The following is a 22,006-nucleotide window of genomic DNA, read 5'->3' on the forward strand; positions in this document are numbered from 1 at the left end:
AAAAGATGCCTACTCCTTGGAAGGAAAGTTATGACCAACCTAGACAGTGTATTTAAAAGCAGAGACATTACTTTACCAACAAAGATTCATCTAGTCAAAGCTATGGTTTTTCCAGTAGTCATGTATGGATGTGAGAGTTGGACTGTAAAGAAAGCTGAGCACCAAAGAATTGATGCTTTTGAACTGTGGTGTTGGAAAAGACTCTTGAGAGTCCCCTGGACTGCAAAGAGATCCATTCAGTCCATCATAAAGGAAATCAGTCCTGAATATTCTTTGGAAGGACTGATGTTGAAGCTGAATCTCCAATACTTTGGGTACCTGATGCAAAGAGCTGACTCATTGGAAAAGACCCTGGTGCTGGGAATGATTGAAGGTGGAAGGAGAAGGGGATGACAGAGGATGAGATGGTTAGATGTCATCACCAACTCAATGGACATGAGTTTGAGTAAACTCTGGGAGTTGGTGATGGACAGGAAGGCCTGGTGTGCTGCAGTCCATGAGGTTGCAAAGAGTCGGACATGACTGAGCAACTGAACTGAATTGAACTAAAGCATTAAAGCAGAATACAATGCCCATCACGGGCAATCCACCAAGAGATTGCAAAGATAGAAAAGGATTTCTCATTCTTAGATGGCCAAGGGGATTCAGCCCATTACATCCATGTTTTCAAGATTAAAGAATAATTAGTTCTCAATCAGGAGGACTTGACAGCACCTTTTGCCACATATTTAGTGTCAGTCACTCTGTTGTGTCTGACTCTTTGAGACCCCATAGACTGCAGCCCACCTAGCTCCTCTGTCCATGGAATTCTCCAGGTAAAAATACTGGAGTGGGTATCCATTCCCTTCTCCAGAGGATCTTCCCAACCCAGGGATCAAACCTGAGTCTCCTATATTTTGGAGGATTCTTTACCTTCTGAGCCATCATGGAAATCCAATTTATCATTCTAGTTATCTTTTATCCAGAGGAGAAATAACTGTTTCATATATTTATGTTGGGGGCTTTCCAAGTGGCTCAGTGGGTAAAGAATCTGCCTTTGATGCAGGAGATGTGGGTTTGATCTCTAGATCAGGAAGATCCCCTGGAGGAGAGCATGGCAACCCATTCCAGTATTTTTGCCTGGAGAACCCCATAGACAGAGGAGCCTGCCAGGCTGCAGTCCACAGGGTCACATAGAGTCAGATACGACTGAAGCAACTTAGCTCGCACATATCTTTAGGTAAGACTGGAGTTACTATTGCATACTGGAGCAAGGTACACACCAAAGATAAACTCTTACCCTTCCATGGTAATGGGGAGTCAGGAGCCAGAGGAGCTGTCCCCCTACATGGCTGCATTTCAAAAAGATGGCTCCTTCTTGAGAAAGATGGTTCCGAGTTGTGAGACAGGCAAGAGACTTTTTAGCAATTATAAAGATTCACATATATTTGAAAGAAATTCTGAAGAAAAAAACAGAGAGAGAGAGAGTTGTTTCTCTTACTTTAAACAGGGAGAATGAAACCTCTTATTTTTAATTTGTATTTACGCTTACATTCTCCAGCTTCTGTCCATCAATAATTCAAAGATCTTAAGGCTTGATTTTATGCAGGGCCCACATTTTATTTTCATGAAAAAGTATCTTTGAGGTGTGGGGATTTAGAAGCACCTAGTTCCCAGCACTCATACCCTTTGTAGTTATTTCAGGGTAATTCCCACTTCAGACAACAGCCTGCTCATAGCAGCATTACCTACTTCTTGTTGGTAAAAATACTATTTAGACCCTTTTCTATAACTTCGGAATTGACCTCAAATTCCTACACTCCCTCCCTCTATAATCCCTCACCCCACTTTGTGGCCTTGCCAAACAAATGCTCATCTTAGAGAAATGCGTGTAACACGAAGAATCCGGGTGGGAAGGAGCCCAGGAGGAATCTACTTGAAGATGTGGCCTGTTTGAAAAGGTAAGGGGGTTGGCAAGTCTCCCATCACTGATCTCCCATGCTGAGTAGGTCCTGCTGGGGTTGCCCTCTGAAAGGCCAGTATTCTGTTGTAGACCATAGAGCAGCTGCTGACACTCTTGAGTAAGACAAACAGTCAGCAAATTTGAAACCTGGGGAAACAGCAGTCCTGCCACAGGTTCTTTCAGAGATCCTCCAAAGCCAGGTCTTCTGGTCCATTCCACACAAACCGCCCAAATGGGAATGCAGGCACCTTCACCTCAGACTTATTTCTCTTCTCTCCAGCTACTGTACACAAATCCGTGATTTCCGTCCAGCCTCCGTGGACCACTGTCTTCCATGGAGAGAGAGTGAATCTGACTTGCAATGGATTTCACTTCTATGCACAAGAGAAATTACAAGGCTACCGTTGGTTCTCTGGGAAAGCACGTCCACGTGAAACTCCAAGAAATACCCTTGAGGTTCGTGATTCTGGACAGTACAGGTGCCAGGCCCCAGGCTTACTCCCAAGTAACCCTGTGCACTTGATCTTTTCTTCAGGTGAGAAAGTAGGTGAATTAGTGAAAACTTGGGAAGCGGTTTCAGTACATCTTAGCTCCCTGGATTTCCCAAGGAAAGTCTTCATTCTACTCTAAGCCTTGACCTTTCAGTTTCACGTCCGACCTCCCGCATTGTCTATAGGTGTTTTTCAAACTACTATTGACATCAGAGTTTAAACATCTAACATTAATCAGCAGACATCTTGCACACTTACATAATTAAAGCAAGGAGTTAGTTTTAGGGGATTTAGAAGTGAAGCTGTCTTAGGTCCTGTCTTTAATGACATTGTAGCCTCCTTTGGGAGAAATTGCATCTACATGAATGTGCTGAGCACAAAACAGAAAGTAAAAAGTGCCATAAAACAAGAATTCAGAGGTGGGAAATCTCCAGCCTCAGGCCTCATGTCCTCACCTGTTTTAGGATTTGTCCCTTCTCCACTACTTTCCTATCTAACTGGCACACATATCTCTTCATCCAGTTTTTCCTATTCTAAAGATCTTCATTTAGAGCAGTGGTCCCCAACCTTTTTGGCACCAGGGACCATTTCAGTGGAAGATAAATCTTCCACGGAGTAGGGAGTAAGGGGATGGTTTTGGGATGATTCAAGTGCAGTAGGGTTCATGCTCCTATGAGAATCTAATGGTGCTGCTGCTCTGACAGGAAGCGGATCTCAGGTGGTGATGTGAGTGATGAGGAGCAACTGTAAATACAGGTGAAGCTTCGCTTGCTTGCCTGCTGTTCACCTCCTGCTGTGCAGCCTGGTTCCTAACAGGCCACTGTCCGTGGTCTGGGTGTTGAGGACCCCTGGTTTGATCACTCCCCAGGCATTGGTCAGTAGGAGCAGGCATTCACTGCTGTCATCTCAGAGAGAAAGTGTAGAACTTGTCTCTAATCAGAATCTGTAGAGCATGGGAGGTTCATGAGCGGACCACATTCACTGTATCTTGACCCTGGATTTGTGTCTATGACCACAAACCCTCTGCCTAGTGCACTTCAATGCACTGTAACACTTTCTAGTGTATTTCTCCAAAGACATCTTTGATAACTCCTGTTATCTAGTCAGTAGGTTGGTGCTGATCTTTGCTGTATTCAACGATATCAGATATTTTGGTCACGTCTCTCAGCTTTTCCTCTCCATGTTAGAATCCTTTTATTTTTGAATCTGTCCTTGAATGATTAAATAGATGTGTCTAGGATTTATTTAGGAATTGTATCTGAAGCAAGTCACACTGATTTGGAAGATGAATGAGCTTGGATCAGAAGACTAAATCCTGGGGAAGGAAAAGGAAGAAAAGAAAAACTCTGAAATTCAGGAGACTCAGAGGAAAGAGTGCCTGAATGACAGTGTCTTATCTCTGTGTGATTTCCAGCCTCCCTCATCCTCCAGGCGCCATATTCTGTGTTTGAAGGTGATGAGCTGGTTCTGAGATGCCAGAAAAGGGGGAGAGAGAAACTGGCTGTTGTGAAGTATACTTGGAATCGAAAAATTATTTCTGGTACTGGTGAAAGCTTTGATCTTTTGATACCGAAAGCAAGTTTAAATAACAGTGGCTGTTATCAGTGCATTGGATTCTTGGAAAATGCTTATGTATTGAGAACAAGTCAGACAAATATTCAAATTCAAGGTAAACCCTTCATTTCATACACATTTCCTAATCAGTGTCAGGGTGGGATAAACTGGGCACCTGAGTGGGGATCTATATGAGTAGTTTTTCTGTTTGTTTACTGATTAGTTTTGGTGTGCCTCATGGCTTGTGGGATTTTCTTAGTTCCCTGATCAGGATTGAAACAAGGCTCTCGGCAGTTGAAAGCACACTGCCCTTACAACTAGACCTCCAGGAAATTCCCTATATAAGTTGATACCTTAGCAAATGTTGGATAAATTTGTGACCTAAGTCCTCTAAGAGGTAGAGAAAGTGGAGTAATTTAACTTAAAGAGTCCTGGGAAAGATAAATGTAATAGAGGGGCCAATAAGTTTGTCCTGTTGGATGTCTGATGTTTTCTGGAACCAAGAATCCAAGCCGGCCTCATACTGAGAGCTTGGTTTCCCTCTTCTCTCTAGAACTATTTTCACGTCCAAAGCTGGAAGTCACAGATTCCCAGCCTATAGAGGGGAAGCCTGTAAACCTGAGCTGCGGGACACGGCTCCCGCTGGAGCGGCCAGACACTCGGCTTCACTTTGTGTTTTTGAGAGACGACGGGGTCATGATCTCGAACTGGAGTGGGTCTCCGGACCTCCAGATCACAGCCATTTGGAGAGAGGACTCAGGATCATACTCGTGTGGTGCTGAAACACTGACCGGTGGCATCCACAAACGCAGCCTCCCACTTCAGATTGATGTGCAGAGTGAGTATTGGAGGGCCAGGTGGTGATGTCTCCCCTGGCTGCTCCGTCTGGCCCTGTGGGGGCCCAGCACAGATGGATTTTGCCAGCCTGACAGAGGCTCCAGGCTTAGATCTCATGAGAAGTGAGGTACTGTAATAAAAGAAATACAGGATTTTGCTTCCATCTATATTTCTCTAAAAACTTAGCGTTTCTTTAAAATTCCAGCACCTTGAAATGACAGAGGTGATTCATGGAGGTAGATACAGATTTGGGGAAAACAAAATGAAAACATGAAGCTAAATGCTTTGCTACTGAATCAACAGATTCTAGGATGTCAGGTCTTTGGGGAAACTGTTTAGAAAACACATAACCACAGAGATGGACCTCAACTGGTAACAATAAACAGTGTGATGTGTAAAATGGAAAAGGAGGACATACATACATAGAAAGATAAATATAGCAAATATTGGCTTGTCTTAAGTACCAAAAAGGACTGGTGGAAAAGGATGTAGTCTAGGCCAATGTAATGATAGCGACTATTGCTATTATCTCTGTGGGATCAAAATAATGCAGACTAATAACTAGGACATGACATAAAACCCAAATACTTTTCCAAGGAGAGTCAATTTTTCTCTCCTGGAGCCCGTGTATCAGGATGAAAAGGTTGTTACATTTAGTGATGCTCTAGGTCTGAAATCTGCAATCTCTGGGCTACAGTGCTAGCACCTGCAGAAGAGTATATCTTCAAGTCCCATAAAAGTGCCCCTGTCCAACATCCCAGCCCCATCCTCCTCCCATCATGCCCTCACCTGTTGTCCTGTGTTCACACAGGAATCCCTGTGTCTGGAGTGCTCCTGGAAACCCAGCCCCAAGAAGACCAGGTGATTGAAGGGGAGACGCTGGTCCTTGTCTGCTCTGTGGCCAAAGGCACTGGGAACACCACATTCTCTTGGCACAGAGAGGACACGAGGGAGAGTCTGGGGCAGAAAAGCCAGCGCTCCCAGAGAGCAGAGCTGGAGATCCCTGTTATCGGGGAGAGCCATGCCAGGAGCTACTACTGCACAGCTGATAATGGCTACGGCCTCATCCAGAGCGAGGCAGTGAACGTCACTGTGAGAAGTAAGGTTTAATCCTCATTGATCTTATTTATTCTCATATTTCTCAAATTAGGGGTGGACATAGCCAACTATCTTTATGATTCTCCTTTTTAAATTTCATTTCCACTTTGCCATCTTCCAAGGTGATAGACACTTTCTTCCATTAAATATCAATAAATCAAGTTGTAAGGAGGTACTCCAGTGAGCTAATGCTGTCCAGGAACCATTTCACCCCTTGGGGATGATTTTGTCTGTTTTTATGCTGATCCATTGTTTTGTTGCTCTCCAAGAACAGCCTCATGTCATTAGTAGTGTTTTAGGGTAGGGCATAGCTCCACCATCCTAAGTGTCAACTATACTCTCCTTTCAGTAAATCATCCCACAGGACCAAAGATCTAAGGCATCATTTTACTCTGTTACTGAGGGTCTAAGAGTATCTTAGTACCAAATCGCATGCAAGTTATGAAACTTACAAGTACCAAGAGTGAATATGGAGCCCCTAAATGTCCATAGAGGAGATAAGCCTTCCTTTGCGATTGCATAGTCCTAGCTTATATCTCTCTCTCCATTCATCTATCTCCAAGGAGTCATATAAAGTCAAGCCAGGTTTCCACTCAGCCACTGTGGCACTGAAGAAATGATTCCTATGGGGCTTCAATGCAGCCTCTATTTCAGGTTCATTTGCATCCTGGGTTAACTACGGGAAAGCAAAGATTTTCCTGCTTTCCTTTATATTTAAACCCCTTAAAAGAGTTATCTCTACTCACTGTCTTCACTTCTATTTTCTTTCAGACTCATCACTATCAGGCTTTCCTCACTCTAATAGGTACTATTATACCTATTCATCAGATGCTCCTTTTAAGTTTTTGTTACTGGACCTTCATCACATTTTCCCCTGGAGTAGGAAATGGCACTGCACTCTGGTATTCTTGCCTGGAAAATCCCATGGGCAGAGGATCTTGGTGGGCTATAGCCCATGAGCCAGGCGTCATTCTAGATCTTCCACTTTGAATCTACCTGCAAGTCTGATAGCTCTGCCTTCAAAATACCCCCAGAATATGACTAATTCCCACCAAGTCCACTCCTACCACCTGATCCAAGCCACCTGGATGATTGCAATAATACTGTTCTTCTGCTTCATCTGTGGTTCTACACAGCCTGTTCTCAACACGGCATCAGGAGGAACTCTAAGCTGTAAATCAGATCATGTTTCTCTTTTGCCCATGGCTTCCTATCTCCTTCAGAGAGAGAACCAATGTCCTCTCAACATTCCTCTGGGTCCTGGTGATCTGTTGGTCCTACTACTGTGACCTAATGGCTCACCACTCCCCTTCTCCACCTGAGCCACCAGGGCCTCCTGTCTCTTCTTCAAAGCTTTCAGTCACATTCCACCACAGGGCCTTTGCAATGCTTTTCCCTGATATCCTCATGCTCATTCCCTTGCTTCCTTCAGAACTCTACTCACCTTCTCAATGAGATCTTCCCAGCCATACTATGCAATGTAGCAGCTCTTCACCAAGCCCTCCCTCTCCTGGTCCTTCTTGATTCTTCCTTGCAGCATGTGTCAGCAATTACCATACCATGTAGTCTTTGCTGTCTCCTTTCACATCTCCCATGAGGGCTTCCCTGGTAGCTAGATGGTAAAGAACCCACCTGCAATGCAGGAGACTGGGTTCGGTCTCTGAGTTGGGAAGATCCCTTGAAGATGGGAATGGCAACCCATACCAGTATTCTTGTCTGGAGAATCCCCAAGGACAGAGAGCCTGGTGGGATATAGTTCATGGGGCCACAAAGAGTCAGACATGACTGAGTGACTGACACTTTCAACAATTCCACACCTCCCATAGTAGCTTCATGAAGGTAGATCTCTATTTTGACCATTTGTTATCACAAGTGCCTATTCTACTGATAGCTCATAATAAGCATTCAGTAAATATTTGCTGAGTGAATATATTTTGCATATATCACTTTTGCTTATCATAGTAATAATCCTAGAAATGAAAGAGATCATTATCTTCATTCTACAGAAAAAGAGAGTGAAACTCAAAAAAGTTGGCTGATTTGCATTAGGTCACAAAGCTTCTACCTAGCAGCCTGGATTTGAACCTCAATACAATCTTTTAGCTCAGAGAGAGAAACCATTGTCAAAGTTTTTTGAAGAAGTACCACTATCCACCATGCTAAATAAGCAGAGAACTGTGCTATTTATATAAAACCAGTCAGCCCTGACTGAGCCATAAACCTAAACAGTTCGGTTAGTGGCTCTGGCAAGGGGTTGCTATGCTAATGGCACAGCTGCTCTACAATTTTCCCTTCAACTCCCTCAGGGCATGTCCCGTGATCAAGCAGGGCCTTCCCAGGTCAGGGGAACTGCCATGTCTTCCCCCAAATAGATGCCACAGGAGGGTCTGCATCTCATCCTCAAAATTTCTTGAACAGTAATATTGGGTGTAATTCCCAGCAGAGAAGGGCAGAGACTAAGCCTGAAATACCATTAAAATGACATTTCAAGAATCAGGTGGGCGAAGGGAAAAAGAGATTAGCAAAGTTGAAAGCTGCCCAAAGACACCCTCTGAAGAGTCTTGAACGCCCTAGAATCCAGAGTGACACTGAGGGTAGGAACATTGCTTCTCCAGGAAGGCTTTTCTTTGCTAATTGATTTTCTTTTAACTTTGATTGTAGTATAGTTGATTTACAATGTTGTGTTAGTTTCAGGTGTATGGCAAAATGAATCTGCTATACATATACATATATCAATTCTTTTTGAGATTCTTTCCCCATATAGGTCATTATGGAGTATTGAGCTATATATATGGAGTATTGAGCTATATCTTGTGTTATATAGGATTTCCTGGTGGCCCAAATGGTAAAGAATCCACCTGCAATACAGAAGACCCAGGTTTGATCTCTGTACTAGGAAGATCCCCTGGAGAAGGGAATGGCAACCCACTCTAGTATTCTTGCCTGGAAAATTCCATGGACACATGAGCCTGGAGGGCTACAGTCCATGGGGTTGTGAGAGTCAAACACAACTGAGCAACCAACTATTACCCTGTGCTATACAGTAGGTCCTTATTAGTGATCTGTTTTGTATGTAGTAGTGTATGTATGGGAAGGCATGGCAACCCACTCCAGTATTCTTGCCTGGTGAATCTCCATGGACAGAGGAACTTGGTGGGCTCCAGTCCACAGGGTCACAAAGAGTCAGACACGACTGAAGCAACTTAGCATGCATGCACAGTGTGCATACATCAATCCCAATCTCCTAATTTATCCCTTAGTAACCATAAGTTTGTTTTGTATGCTTGTGTTTAGTCGCTCAGTCATGTTCAACTCTGCAATTCCATGGACCATAGCCCACCAGGCTCCTCTGTCCATGGGATTCTCCAGGCAAGAATACTGGAGTGGATAGCCATTCTCTTCTCAAGGGGATCTCCCAGACCCAGGGATCAAACCCGGAACTCCTGCACTGAAGGCAGATGCGTTACCATCTGAGCCACCAGGGGAGCCCAAGTTTGTTTTCCGCCTCTCTAACTATTTCTGTTTTGCAGATAAGTTCATTCGTACCCTTTTTTCCTCAGACTCCACATATAAATGGTATCATGTGATATTTGTTTTTCTCTGTTTGATTTACTGCACTCAATATGAATCCACAAAGACTCTTATACTGAAAATTTTACTTACAATCCCTGAAAAAGAATAATTGTGAATCTGTTGGTAATTCACACCTATAGGTAAAATTTCTCATCTTTCCTTTTGAATTTTAAGGTCAGTAGAATGAATCAGCATCCTCTGATACAGGCAGTGAACTGGTTCCTTCACACATGTAATTTCATTTTACTCTCACAACTGTTCTGCAAGGAAACAGATGATCTCAGAGTGTAAGCAGATTTCGAGGATTCAGTTGATATGCAACAGAACCAGAATGTCTTCTTTTTAATTTGTGGACTTCCTGCAAAATCTCTGTGATTAGAAATGTCATATAGCATAGCAAATAGCATAGCAGGATAGAAACTCTGAGGTAGCCTGGAGCACTAGTGCCAAGGTAGGCTGTCTTAGCTTGCATTTCTGTAACAAGATATGGTAGACAGGGTGACTTTAAGAGCAGGAGTTTATTTCTTACAGTTTCAGAGGCTGGAAGTCTGAGATCAGGACTGAAATCAGGATGCTGGCATGATTAGTTTCTGGAGAGATGCCTCTTCCTGGTCTGCAGACTTCTGCCCTCTAGCTGTGTCCTCATGAGACAGAGTTGGGGAGAGAGTGAGAGAGATCTCTGGAATCTCTTCTTTTAAGGGCCCCAATCCCATCAATAAACTGTGGAAAATTCTGAAAGAGATGGGAATACCAGACCACCTGACCTGCCTCTTGAGAAACCTATATGCAGGTCAGGAAGCAACAGTTAGAACTGGACATGGAACAACAGATTGGTTCCAAATAGGAAAAGGAGTACATCAAGGCCGTATATTGTCACCCTGCTTATTTAACTTATATGCAGAATACATCATGAGAAATGCTGGGCTGGAAGAACATGCTGGAATCAAGATTGCCAGGAGAAATATCAATAGCCACAGATATGCAGATAACACCACCCTTATGGCAGAGAGTGAAGAGGAACTAAAAAGCCTCTTGATGAAGGTGAAAGTGGAGAGTGAAAAAGTTGGCTTACAGAAAACTAAAACATTCAGAAAACTAAGATCATAGCATCTAGTCCCATCACTTCATGGGAAATAGATGGGGAAACAGTGGAAACAGTGTCAGACTTATTTTTTGGGGCTCCAAAATCATTGCAGATGGTGATTAAGCCATGAAATTAAAAGACGCTTACTCCTTGGAAGGAAAGTTAAGACCAACTTAGATGGCATATTCAAAAGCAGAGACATTACTTTGTCAACAAAGGTCCATCTAGTCAAGGCTATGGCTTTTCCAGTGGTGATGTGTGGATGTGAGAGTTGGACTGTGAAGAAAGCTGAGTGTTGAAGAATTGATGCTTTTGAACTGTGGTGTTGGAGAAGACTCTTGAGAGTCCCTTGGACTGCAAGGAGATCCAACCAGGGCATTCTAAAGGAGATCAGTCCTGGGTGTTCATTGGAAGGACTGATGCAAAAGCTGAAACTCCAATACTTTGGCCACCTCATGTGAAGAGTTGACTCACTGGAAAAGGCTCTGATGCTGGGAGGGATTGGGGGAAGGAGGAGGAGGGAACGACAGAGGATGAGATGGCTGGATGGCATCACCGACTCGGTGGACATGAGTTTGAGTGAACTCCGCGAGTTGGTGATTGATAGGGAGGCCTGGCATGCTGTGATTCATGGGGTTGCAAACAGTCGGACACGACTAAGCGACTGAACTGAACTGAACTGAATCCTAGCATGAAGGACCATTCTCACGGCCTCATCTAAACCTGAGTTTTAGGCACCATCAAAGGCACCATCTCCAAAGGCACCATCTCCAAAGCCATCACACTAGGGTTAGAATCACTTCAGTTTATGAATTTTGGTGGAACACAATTCAGTCCATAGAATGGGCTGAAGTTGGCTAAGGTAGTGCTGTGTGCATGCTCAGTTGTGTCCGACTCTTTGTGACCCCAAGGACTGTAGCTCACTAGGTTCTGCTGTCCAGGGAATAGTCCAGGCAAGAATACTGGAGTGGGCTGCCATTTCTTACTCCAGGGAGTCTTCCCGACCCAGGGATTGAACCCGAGCCTCTTGCATCTCCTGCGTTGGCAGATAGATTCTTTACCATTGTGCCACCTGATGCTGTGTGAGTGAGCCTAATGTGTGAGAGTGTCCCTGAAACTGGTCAAAGGGCCATGAAATTTCTGAGGGTCTAGGGCATTAGAAAAGACCCTGATGCTGGGAAAGATTGAAGGTAGAAGGAGAAGGGGATGACAGATGATGAGATGATTGGATGGCATCACCAACTCGATGGATGTGATTTTGAGCAAGCTCCGGGAGTTGGTGATGGACAGGGAAGCCTAGCGTGCTGCAGTCCATGGGGTTGCAAAGAGTCAGACATGACTGAGCAACTGTACTGAACTGAGGGCATAATGTAAGGGCAATGAATAAGAGATAATACTTACATAGACATAGCACTTATCATATGTTAAAAAAAAAAGTGAAGTCACTCAGTCGTGTCCGACTCTTTGTGACCCCATGAACTGTAGCCTCCCAGAATCCTCCGTCCATGAGATTTTCCAGGCAAGAGTACTGGAGTGGGTTGCCATTTCCTTCTCCAGGGGATCTTCCCGACCCAGGGATCGAACCTGGGTCTCCCACATTGTAGGCAGACACTTTACCATCTGAGCCACCAGGGAAGTCCTATCATATGTTAAGAACCATTCAAAGCACTTTATTAACTCATTTTTATCCACCAACAATAGTACTGCTATAGTTACCGTTATCTCCATTTTACAGATAAGAAAACTGACAAACAGGGAAGATTAAATAAAGGTTGCTGGCCACACAGGTAGTAAAAAGAGGAATGTCTCTAACCTAACAGCCTGATTTTAGAGGTTATGCCTTCCTTTTTGTTGCTATTCCACTTATAGTGAGATATAATTGAAATACAACATCATGTAAGTTTACAGTATACAATAAAGTGATTTGCTGCATGTATATATTTCAAATTTATTACCACAAAAAAGTTAGTTAACACATCCATCACCTTACACAGTTGGAATTTTGTGAGTGTATGTGTGATAAGAACATTTATAATCTACTATCTTCAGTTCACTTCAGTTGCTCAGTCATGTCTGACTCTTTGCGACCCCATGGACTGCAGTACACTCGGCCTCCCTGTCCATAACCAACTCCCAGAGTTTACTCAAATTCATGTCCATTGAGTCAGTGATGCTACCCAACCATCTCATCCTCTGTCATCCCCTTCTCTTCCCGCCTTCAATCTTTCCCAGCATCCGGGTCATTTCAAATGAGTCAGCTCTTCGCATCAGGTGGCCAAAGTATTGGAGTTTCAGCTTCAACATCAGTCCTTCCAATGAATATTCAGGACTGATTTCCTTTAGTACGGACTGGTTGGATCTCCTTGCAGTCCAAGGGACTCTCAAGACTCTTCTCCAACTCCACAGGTCAAAAGTATCAATTCTTCAGCACTCAGCTTTCTTTATAGTCCAACTCTCACATTCATACATGACTACTGGAAAAACCATAGCCTTGACCAGATGGACCTTTGTTGGCAAAGTAATGTCTCTGCTTTTTAATATGCTGTCTAGGTTGGTCTATCTTAGCAATTTTCAAATATATTTACAATATATTCTTAGCTATAATCACCATTGTATATATCACATCCTCCAAACTTACTCATTTTATAACTGGAAGTTTGTATCCTTTGACCACCTTCACCCATTTCTCCCACCCTCCAGCCCCTACCCTTGGCAACCACCAATTCATTCTCTGTTTTTGTGTTTCTTTTTTTTGAAAGAGTCTATATGTAAGTGAGATCATAAAATATTTGTCTTGCCCTCTGACTTGTTGCACTTACCATAATACCCTCAGGCTCCATACATGTTGTTGCAAATGGCAGAACTTTCTTTTTTATAGCTGTATAATAGTCTATCATATTCACATTCCATCATAATTGAATAGTGTGTGTTTGTTGTCGTTTAGTTGCTAAGTCATGTCTGACTCTTTTGTGACCCCATGGAGTGTAGCATACCACGCTCCTCTGTCCATGGGATTTCCCAGGCAAGAATACTGGAGTGGGTTGCCATTTCCTTCTGTAGGGGATCTTCCTGACCTAGAATCGAACGTGTGTCTCCAGCGTTGGCTTGTGCTTTGTCACTCAGTCGTGTCTGACTCTTTGTGACAAGTTGGACTGTAGCCCTGCATTGGCAGGGGGATTTTTTACCACTGAGCCACCAGGGAAACCCTACCGGGGTCCAGCCCCGGTTGGATCCAGGGATTCCCTCAGGAGGACGGCGTTGGCGAAAGGATAGCAAAGCGGAGAGAACAGAGGCTTGATCTAACTGGTTTATGCAGAAAGCCAATAAAATTCGTGACACCAAACTTGCTTTGACCATGGAGGCCACAGGCGCCGTCTCAAATAGCTGAAGGTGCCCCGCCTTAGGCACCTTCTTGAGTGGGTCTTAGAAGCCCAGGCAGTTAAGTGGTCTCAGAGGGCCCCCACGCTCCAAATTAGTCATCCTGAAGGAAGAACAGAAAAGAAAAGGAGAGAAAAGGAAACAAGAACGACACAGGGAGACCAAGCCTGATGAGCAAGGCCCATAGCTTTATTTTCAAAAGGAGCTTTTATACCCTAAGTTGTACATAGAAGATAATAGGGGGTGCAAAGTCATGCAAGGTCAGCAGTCCTTGACCCTTATCGAAACCAGGCTTTCTTTCTGCACACTTATCATATACAAAGGCTTTAGGTGATTTACATCATCTTCTGGTCAGGAGACCTGTTAACATTCTTCTTCTGATAAAGATTAGTCAACCAGAAAAACTTATTTTCTCCAGAGGTGATTTTTCTTAAGGTTTGGCGCCACTCCCTGAAAGCACTAGGTAGAGTCGCATTCCTATAGGGCAAAGGTGCAGTGGGGGATAATCAAGGGAAGAATTTATTAGCTCAAGAGTCTAAGGTTATTATTAACATTAAAGCTTTTACTTATTTTTCTATATACCAACTATGTTAATCAATACACTCCCAGGGACACAGTGGATAAGGGATATGGAAACTTGGCAGCAAGCATTAGCTCAACAAAGAAATCCTCTACTAGTTCTATTCTAACAATTTTAACTCTCTGAGAAGCTCTGAATTGTTAAAATATCTTAAGCTTCCTGTGCCTCTTATGGTTGGGAGGTTGTGAACAATCACATGCATAGCTGTAAGAGTTCAGAAACCTGTCAGGCAAGTTAGAAAGCTTTCTGAGGGATTTGAATTGGAGCACACCTATTATACCCTGGAGACTTATTAACTAGAGCTCTAAGTTGGTTTTCTTACAGAGAAAGGTGGTCAGGGATAGCCCTCCATAAATGTCAGAGGAGTAGGTGAAAGTCATAAAATAGTTAAACAGACAGATTCTTGTTTTGGGGTAGACGCTCAGGCAGGTCCAGGGGGGCCCCTTGAGTCCTGATTCACCTTTGCCTTCAGGGCCTCTCCACATGACCTTTGTCATGGGTGGGAACTCCCGTGCTGGCTCCCAGCATCTCCCCCTGTTTTATTTCTTAAGACAGCCAGATGCAATTCAGTCGCGAGCACTTTCTGTATCTATGCATACATCAATGATATTTAGGTTGCACATATCTTGGTTATTGTAAATAATATGGTGGTAAATATGGGGATGCAGATATCTCTTTGAGATAGTAATTCTGTTTTCTTTGGATATATACCCAGAAGTGGGACTGCTAGATCATATAATAGTTCTTTTTTTCTTTTTTTAATTTTCTAGGAGTCTACATACTGCTTTTCACTGTGACTGCACCAATTTACATTCTCACCAACACTGTACAAGGGTTTTCTTCTCTCCTTGTCCTTACCAACACACTTCCTGTCTCCATTTTTTTGTTGTTGTTGTTTTAGGGAATAAAGTTTATTTTGATGAAAAGTGTAAAACAAAATTAAAATTGTGTACATTAGTAACATAACTCAACATGCTTAATTTGATATAAGTGTGACACATTTTCTTGCTTTCCTATGTTTTGCTAAATCACCATAACCTTGTTGTTGTTCAGTCATTAAGTCATGTTTGATTTTGCAACCCCATGGACTGTAGCAAGCCAGGCTTCAATATCTCCCAGAGTTTGCTCAAATTCAAGTCCAGTGGGTCAGTGATGCTGTCTAATCATCTCATCCTCTACTGACCCCTTCTCCTTTTGCCTTCTGTCTTTCCCAGCATCAGGGTCTTTTCCAGTGAGTCAGCTGTTTACATCAAGTGTAAAGCTCCAAAGTATTGGAGCTTCAGCTTCAGCATCAGTCCTTTCAATGAATATTCAGGTTTGGTTTCCTTTAGGATTGGCTCTGGTTTGGTCTCCTTGCAGTCCAAGGACACCATAACCTAGACTGCTTTATTAAAATAAGGCATGTAAACTTATTCTTAACTCTTTTGCTTATGCTCTGATTTCAAACAATTTTATTAAAAAAAAGGCCATTGTAACAGGTGTGAGGTGCTACCTCACTGTGGTTTTGATTTGCATTTCCCTGATGATTAGTGATGTTGAACACGTTTTCCTGTGCCTGTTGGCATTTGCATGTCTTCTTTGTAAAAATGACTATTCAGATCTTTTGTCCATTTTAAAATTATCATTTGAAGGTTTTTTTGGCTATAGAGTTGTATGACCTCCTCATATTATTACCAAGGACTTTTCCCCTATAATTTCTCCTAGAGGTTTTATGGTTTCTGTTCTTAAAGTCTTTAATACATTTCCAGTTAATTTTTGTGAGTGGTTTAAGGTGGAGGTCCAGTTTCATTCTTTTGCATGTGAATTAGCAAGTTTCCCCAGCACCATTTATTTAGAGATTATCTTTTCCACTGAGTATTTTTGACTCCTTTGACAGATATTAGTTGATGATATATTCACAGGTTTATGTCTGGACTCTTGATTCTATTCCACTGGTTCATGTTTCTCATGTTTTTTATGCCAATGCCAATTTCTTTTGTTTGTTCAAGCTTTGTTATATTGTTTGAAATCAGGAAGTGTAGAGCCTCCGGCTTTGTTCTTTTGTTGCAGGATTGCTTTAGCTATTTGGTGTCTTTTGTTATTCCATACAATTTTTTTTTTTAATTTCTATAAAAAATGATGTTGGAATTTTGATAGGGATTGCATTAACTCTGTTTGGCTTCAATAGCTTTGAACAATATGGACATTTTAGCAATATTAATTCTTTCAATTCACCAACATGGGATTTCTTTCCATATATTTGTGTCTTCATTTGTTTAACCATATCTTATAGTTTTTAATATACAGATCTTTAATCTCTTTGATTAAATTTGCAATCAATAATAACTTTTATTGTTTTTGATGCTATTGAAAACAAGATTGTTTTCTTTATTTCTTCTTCAGATAATCCCTTGTTGTTGTATAGAGCACATCTGATTTTTGTATTGATATTGTATTCTGCAACTCTATGAATTAGTTAATTAGTTCTAACAGATTTTCTGGGAAGTCTTTAAGATTTTCTTTATTTAAGGTCACATCTTCCAACAGAGACAATTTTTTTTCTTCCTTTCCAATTTTGAGGCCTTTATTATTATTATTTTCTTGCCTGATTGGTCTGGCTAGAAATTCTAGAACAATGTTGAATAGGAGTGGACAGAGGGCACCCTGGCCTTGGAGAATGTATCTGATGAAAAAAAATCAAAATTCTCCAACAATTTAGTCTATTCCTTCTATCAGTTTTTTCCCCCCACCTCTTCAAAGCACATAAGACTCAGGCTTCTAGGAGGAAGGAAACTGATGTCATTTCATTGTGGTGTCCCAGTTTATTATTTTAATGGAGAGCAATATCAGAGTTATTGTTGGTTCAACTAGTGCCCTAATCAGTGGAGATATTTGCTTTCTTTCTCAGGCATGTTGCTGTTCCAAGTTAGATTCTGCCAAGTCATCATCATAACATCTTTCCAGATGTCTAGGGGAAATTTCCAAATGGCCAAATTACAAGAGTACAGAATAGATAGACAACTGGTTAGATAGATAGACAGATGTAGTGTGTGTGTGCTCAGTCACTCAGTCATGTCCAACTCTTTTCAACCCCATGTACTATATAGCCTGCCAGTCTCCTCTGTCCAGGGAATTTTCCAGGCAAGAATACTAGAATGGGTTGCCTTCTACCGAAGAGATCTTCCTGACCCAGGGATCGGTTCCACAACTCTTGTGTCTCCTGCATTAGCAGGCAGATTCTTGACCAGTGAGCCACCTGGGAAACCATATATGTCCCTCCGAATATTAATGTCTGAAGTGAGGTGAGTGGGTCAGTGGAGGGAGCTGGCTTCCTTTTCTCCCCTTTGCCACAATCCCCTCAGATTCCTGCCTTCTGCCCCCACGTGGTGAGTCACTTCCTGTCATATGCAGGCTCAGGACTGTGCTGCCCACAGTGGAAACCTGCTTCCTGTGCCACACAGTCCTAGTCCAGTCCTCAATGGCCCCCATGGGTCCTTGTCTGTTAGAGCCCTCCCTTTCCCAGGGTGCAGGACCCCAGCCAGGCCGAGGAAAGTTTCTAGGGCTTCAAGGCACCTCCAGGCTCTAGATCCCTCTCCCTGAGGCTCTCACACACACTTTTTCTGTCCAGGCATTCCCGGGATTAAAAGAGGCCTTGTTGCGGGAGGAACCACTGGGGGATCACTCAGCATTCTCCTGGCTGTGGCCCTGCTGTTTTACTGCTGGTACCAGAGGAAACCGGGTTTGTGTTCTCTCTTACCCTTTGCTAACCTCCACAACCTGCCCCTGCCTCAGAAACCCCATTCATTGCAGCCTTGGAAACTGCCACATTACCATTCTCCACCTCACCACCCCAGTGCTAATAGATGGGCTCACCTGCTTTCTTCAAAAGGCAGTTTTCTTAACAGATGTCTAGTCTAATTTATGAAGCCTCAGGTGAAAGATGGGGAGGGAGAAGCCTCAGGTGAAAGATGGGGAGGGAATACACATTTTAATGTAAAGTTTCAAGAACTTCAAATAGTTTCCTTGGATAGTTTCTTTGGTCCAAACAGACTGGTCCACTAGATACTTCAGACCATCCTACATCCCCCATAAGTGGACAATCAAATAAAAGTTGAAAGGCCCTACGAAGAAATGACTGAGAATGGGAGCTGACTAATCTCTATCCTTCTTCCTCAGAGATGTCCTTGAGTCAAAGCCTGGGACCAGCATCTCATATTCCAATGGCTCCACTCTCTACAGGTCAGGCTACTGGCTCCCCCTCCACCCAGAGGAGAGAGTTTCTCCCAAGTACTGTCTGTTGTGCTTCCAAAGCCTTCTTGCTTTAACCCAGGTCAGGCTAGTTTCAGCTGGTGTAGAGGCATACACAAAAGCTTTTTCAGCTCTAGTGCAGTTACCCACATGCTTTAACTTTGTGTTTTGAGTGCATGCTCAGTCACGTCCCACTCTTTGTGACCCCATGGACTGTAGCCCCCCCAGGCTCCTCTGTCCATGGAATTTTCCAGGCAAGAATACAGGAGTGGGTAGCCCTTCCCTTCTCCAGGGGATCTTCCCTACCCAGGGATCAAATCCAGGTCTCCTGCATTGCAGGCAGATGCTCTACTCTCTGAGCCACCAGGGAAGCACAACTCTGTTTTTAACTTAATTCAACTCAACTCACCAGATCCTTCTGGGCACCTCCTGTGTATCCTGCACTCGGCTGGATGTACAGAGCTTTGGACCTCTGACCAAAGTGTCCTTAACAAGCCTGAGGTGAAGTCTGAGGTTCTGGGCATAACCACAGTTTCTTCTGGAAATCCACCTGTAGCCCCACACTACTCTGCAAGAAAAACAATTTGGTTGTATTTAGTATTTCCTAAGGTATATAAACACAGCCTTGAACCCTAATCAAGTCTCAGATGTTTGCATATTCAACACAGCAATGTGTAGCCCTGACCCCAGCAAGTTATGTGCTTGGTTCAGTTCTTTTTCACGAGAATCCGAGACTGCACTCACATTTGAATTGACTCTGTTAGCACATGGGCTTCCCTGGTAGCTCAGCTGATAAAGAGTCCATCTGCAATGCAGGTGACCCCAGTTTGATTCCTGGGTCTGCAAGTTCCCCTGGAGACCTAGGCTGCCCACTTAAGTATTCTTGTGCTTCCCTGGTGGTTCAGATGGGAAAGAATTCTCCTGCAATGTGGGAGACCTGGGTTTGATCCCTGGATTGGGAAGAACCCCTGGAGCAGGGCATGGCAACCCACCCCAGTATTCTTACCTGGAGAATAGCCCTGGACAGAGGAGCCTGGTGGGCTATGGGGTCGAAAGAGTCGGACACAACTGAGCACCGCACAGCACAGCACAGCACACAGCTCAGGTGGTACATGTGTGAAATATTTGAGGATGAGCTCCCTCTGCTGACACAAATCTGCCTTTGTTTTATTTGCAGGAGATGTCTTTCAGGGAGACACAATCAGGTGAGGTCTCAGCCTTCTGGTTTCCCAAGAATAAAATATGCAGAACTGTGGGGATACAAGATTAGGCCAAGTGATTTCTCTATGTTCCTGTGGCTTGATGCTCCCACTTTCACATTCTTTAAAATGGCCATAATCACAGCTTCTTAGAATCCTTCTAATAGTGTATACAATGGATTTTCCCACATAAATAGATCAGTTTCTTATTTCAAATTTACCCATTCCATTAAATGGATGATACTAAAGGTTATAGATTTTCTAGGTTGGCACAAAATATTTCTGGTGCAAATAGTCCTATAGTTAGACCACATGTTACTATAACTGTATAAAATGATTGTTAGTCCTAGATTTTACAGTGGGGTCTCAGCTTCTACTAATCCTCTTTTTGTCCCAAATGTGCTTATTTACTCATCAAATTTTGTGTTTTTAAGTTTGGTTTGGTAAATATGGTCTTGTTCTTCTATCTGTGTCAGTGTCTCGGTCTTAGGACATAGTCAGGGTCTTGGATCATGGATTATGTCTAATTGCTTCTTGAATTATCCAGGCAGAATGCTGTGAAGACACTTCCTCCTGATGATGAGGCTGGGTTTTGTTTGTTTGTTTGTTTGTTTTTTACCAATTGAGAGTGACCATTCTATTTACGAGATGATCATTTCTATGACGTCAAAGACTCTTCTGGCCTCGTTCTGCTGACTTCTCCCTACTCTTTTTTTTCTCTATCCGACTTTCATGTATAGTGTAATGTTCCAAGGATGATCAGTGTTTCTATGCCTTACAGGAGACCCCTGACCTTAGGCCCACCAGGACCCCTCAACCCCATGTGCCCTGCCCCTGTGGAGCTGCAGCAGTTGTACATCAATGGTGAGGACTCCCTGGTAGGAAGCTGTTCTGGGCCTGAGCCAGAGAAAGATACTTGTTTTGAGGCCTGGCAAAAGGCCCTGGTCTCCCTAAGTATCCCAGACATTCATGGTAAACTATTGTTTATGAAGAAGCATCTGTAGCATGCCCCAGTGACTGGCACTGCTTACAAAGTGTTGTTTTTTTTTTTTTTTTCTTCTCAGTGCATCCCAGAGAAAGAGACTTGGTATATTCTGAGATCCAGATTACGCAGCCTGGGGCAGAAGGGGAAGGTATGTTACTGGGGAGAGATTCTGGCTTCAAATTGCATTCATTCATTTGACACATGTTTGCTGAGTCTCCTTTGAGTAAAGGGAGTGAATGAGTGATCAAAACAGATTAAAAATCCCTACAGTAGTGCTTAGATTCCAAAGAAAGAGGACAGATACAGAAAGCTATGTAGCATCTTTCCTGATGTCAGAACAAAAATTAAACATTCTTCTAATAGACATTGTAATCATGAGGGTATATGTTCAAAGTTTACCTGAAAGTAATGAATGAATTATTGCAAAGCACCTACCATGTGATAAGAATATTATCATTATAATATATAAATATTAATATGTGTAATATATACACATTTAGTTAATCTATATAACAACCCTGTGTAACCCACATACTCAGCAAGCAAGACTCATGACTTACTTACAAAAATTTTCTGTCCCCCACTGTGTCTTTAAACTTTCTTCTGTGAGAGGTTTTCCTGGGCACTTGGGTTGAAAATTCTGGCAACCAAAGGCTTTTCAACACATTCTCCATTCTCTTAGGTGATAGACAGTAGGTGGACACTTTATGTCACAGTCTTGTAGTCTCTTACTTAGTAAGTAAGTAAGTAAGTCTTTTACTTTAGTAAGTAAATAGAACTCCAAGTTTGAAGATGGTTAATCAGAACTTTCTCCTCACCTAGCGCAGGCAGGTTTCAGAATGAAGCTGGCAACGGTGTGGGTGATGGGGAGGACCAGGCAGAGTTGGCTTCTTCCCTATTTCTTGGGTTGACTTCCCCTAACTAGCTTGGGGAAAGGAGTGGGAAAGAAGTTACTCCAACTGGTACTGTGGAAGCTGGCTTCTGCCTTCCTGAGATGACAGATACTTAAGTGGGCACTCCCTCCTATAATGTATATATATGGTCTCTCATATATATGA

At 43.0% G+C, this 22,006-nt stretch overlaps 1 protein-coding gene across 1 annotated transcript; it reads left to right on the plus strand.

Moving 5' to 3' along the window:
• The first annotated feature begins 1,291 nt into the window (after nt 1–1,291).
• Nucleotides 1,292–20,967, plus strand: FCRL4 (Fc receptor like 4). Its single transcript, XM_027526024.1, has 8 exons — nt 1,292–1,379; nt 2,223–2,477; nt 3,848–4,102; nt 4,541–4,825; nt 5,636–5,923; nt 18,145–18,255; nt 19,942–19,969; nt 20,745–20,967. Exons 1-8 carry the CDS (start codon nt 1,292–1,294, stop codon nt 20,965–20,967), a joined length of 1,533 nt encoding a protein of 510 aa, XP_027381825.1.
• The last annotated feature ends 1,039 nt before the right edge of the window (nt 20,968–22,006 follow it).

Source organism: Bos indicus x Bos taurus, chromosome 3 (assembly GCF_003369695.1).
Source record: "Bos indicus x Bos taurus breed Angus x Brahman F1 hybrid chromosome 3, Bos_hybrid_MaternalHap_v2.0, whole genome shotgun sequence".
Classification (NCBI taxonomy): Eukaryota; Metazoa; Chordata; class Mammalia; order Artiodactyla; family Bovidae; genus Bos; species Bos indicus x Bos taurus.

Bases quoted from the DNA above. Each gene is read 5' to 3' on its own strand.
- FCRL4 (XM_027526024.1), top strand. From the start codon at position 1,292: ATGGGGAGTCAGGAGCCAGAGGAGCTGTCCCCCTACATGGCTGCATTT. The intron at 2,478-3,847 runs GTGAGAAAGTAG...TGTGATTTCCAG, and splicing joins GCACTTGATCTTTTCTTCAG to CCTCCCTCATCCTCCAGGCG. The intron at 4,826-5,635 runs GTGAGTATTGGA...GTGTTCACACAG, and splicing joins ACTTCAGATTGATGTGCAGA to GAATCCCTGTGTCTGGAGTG.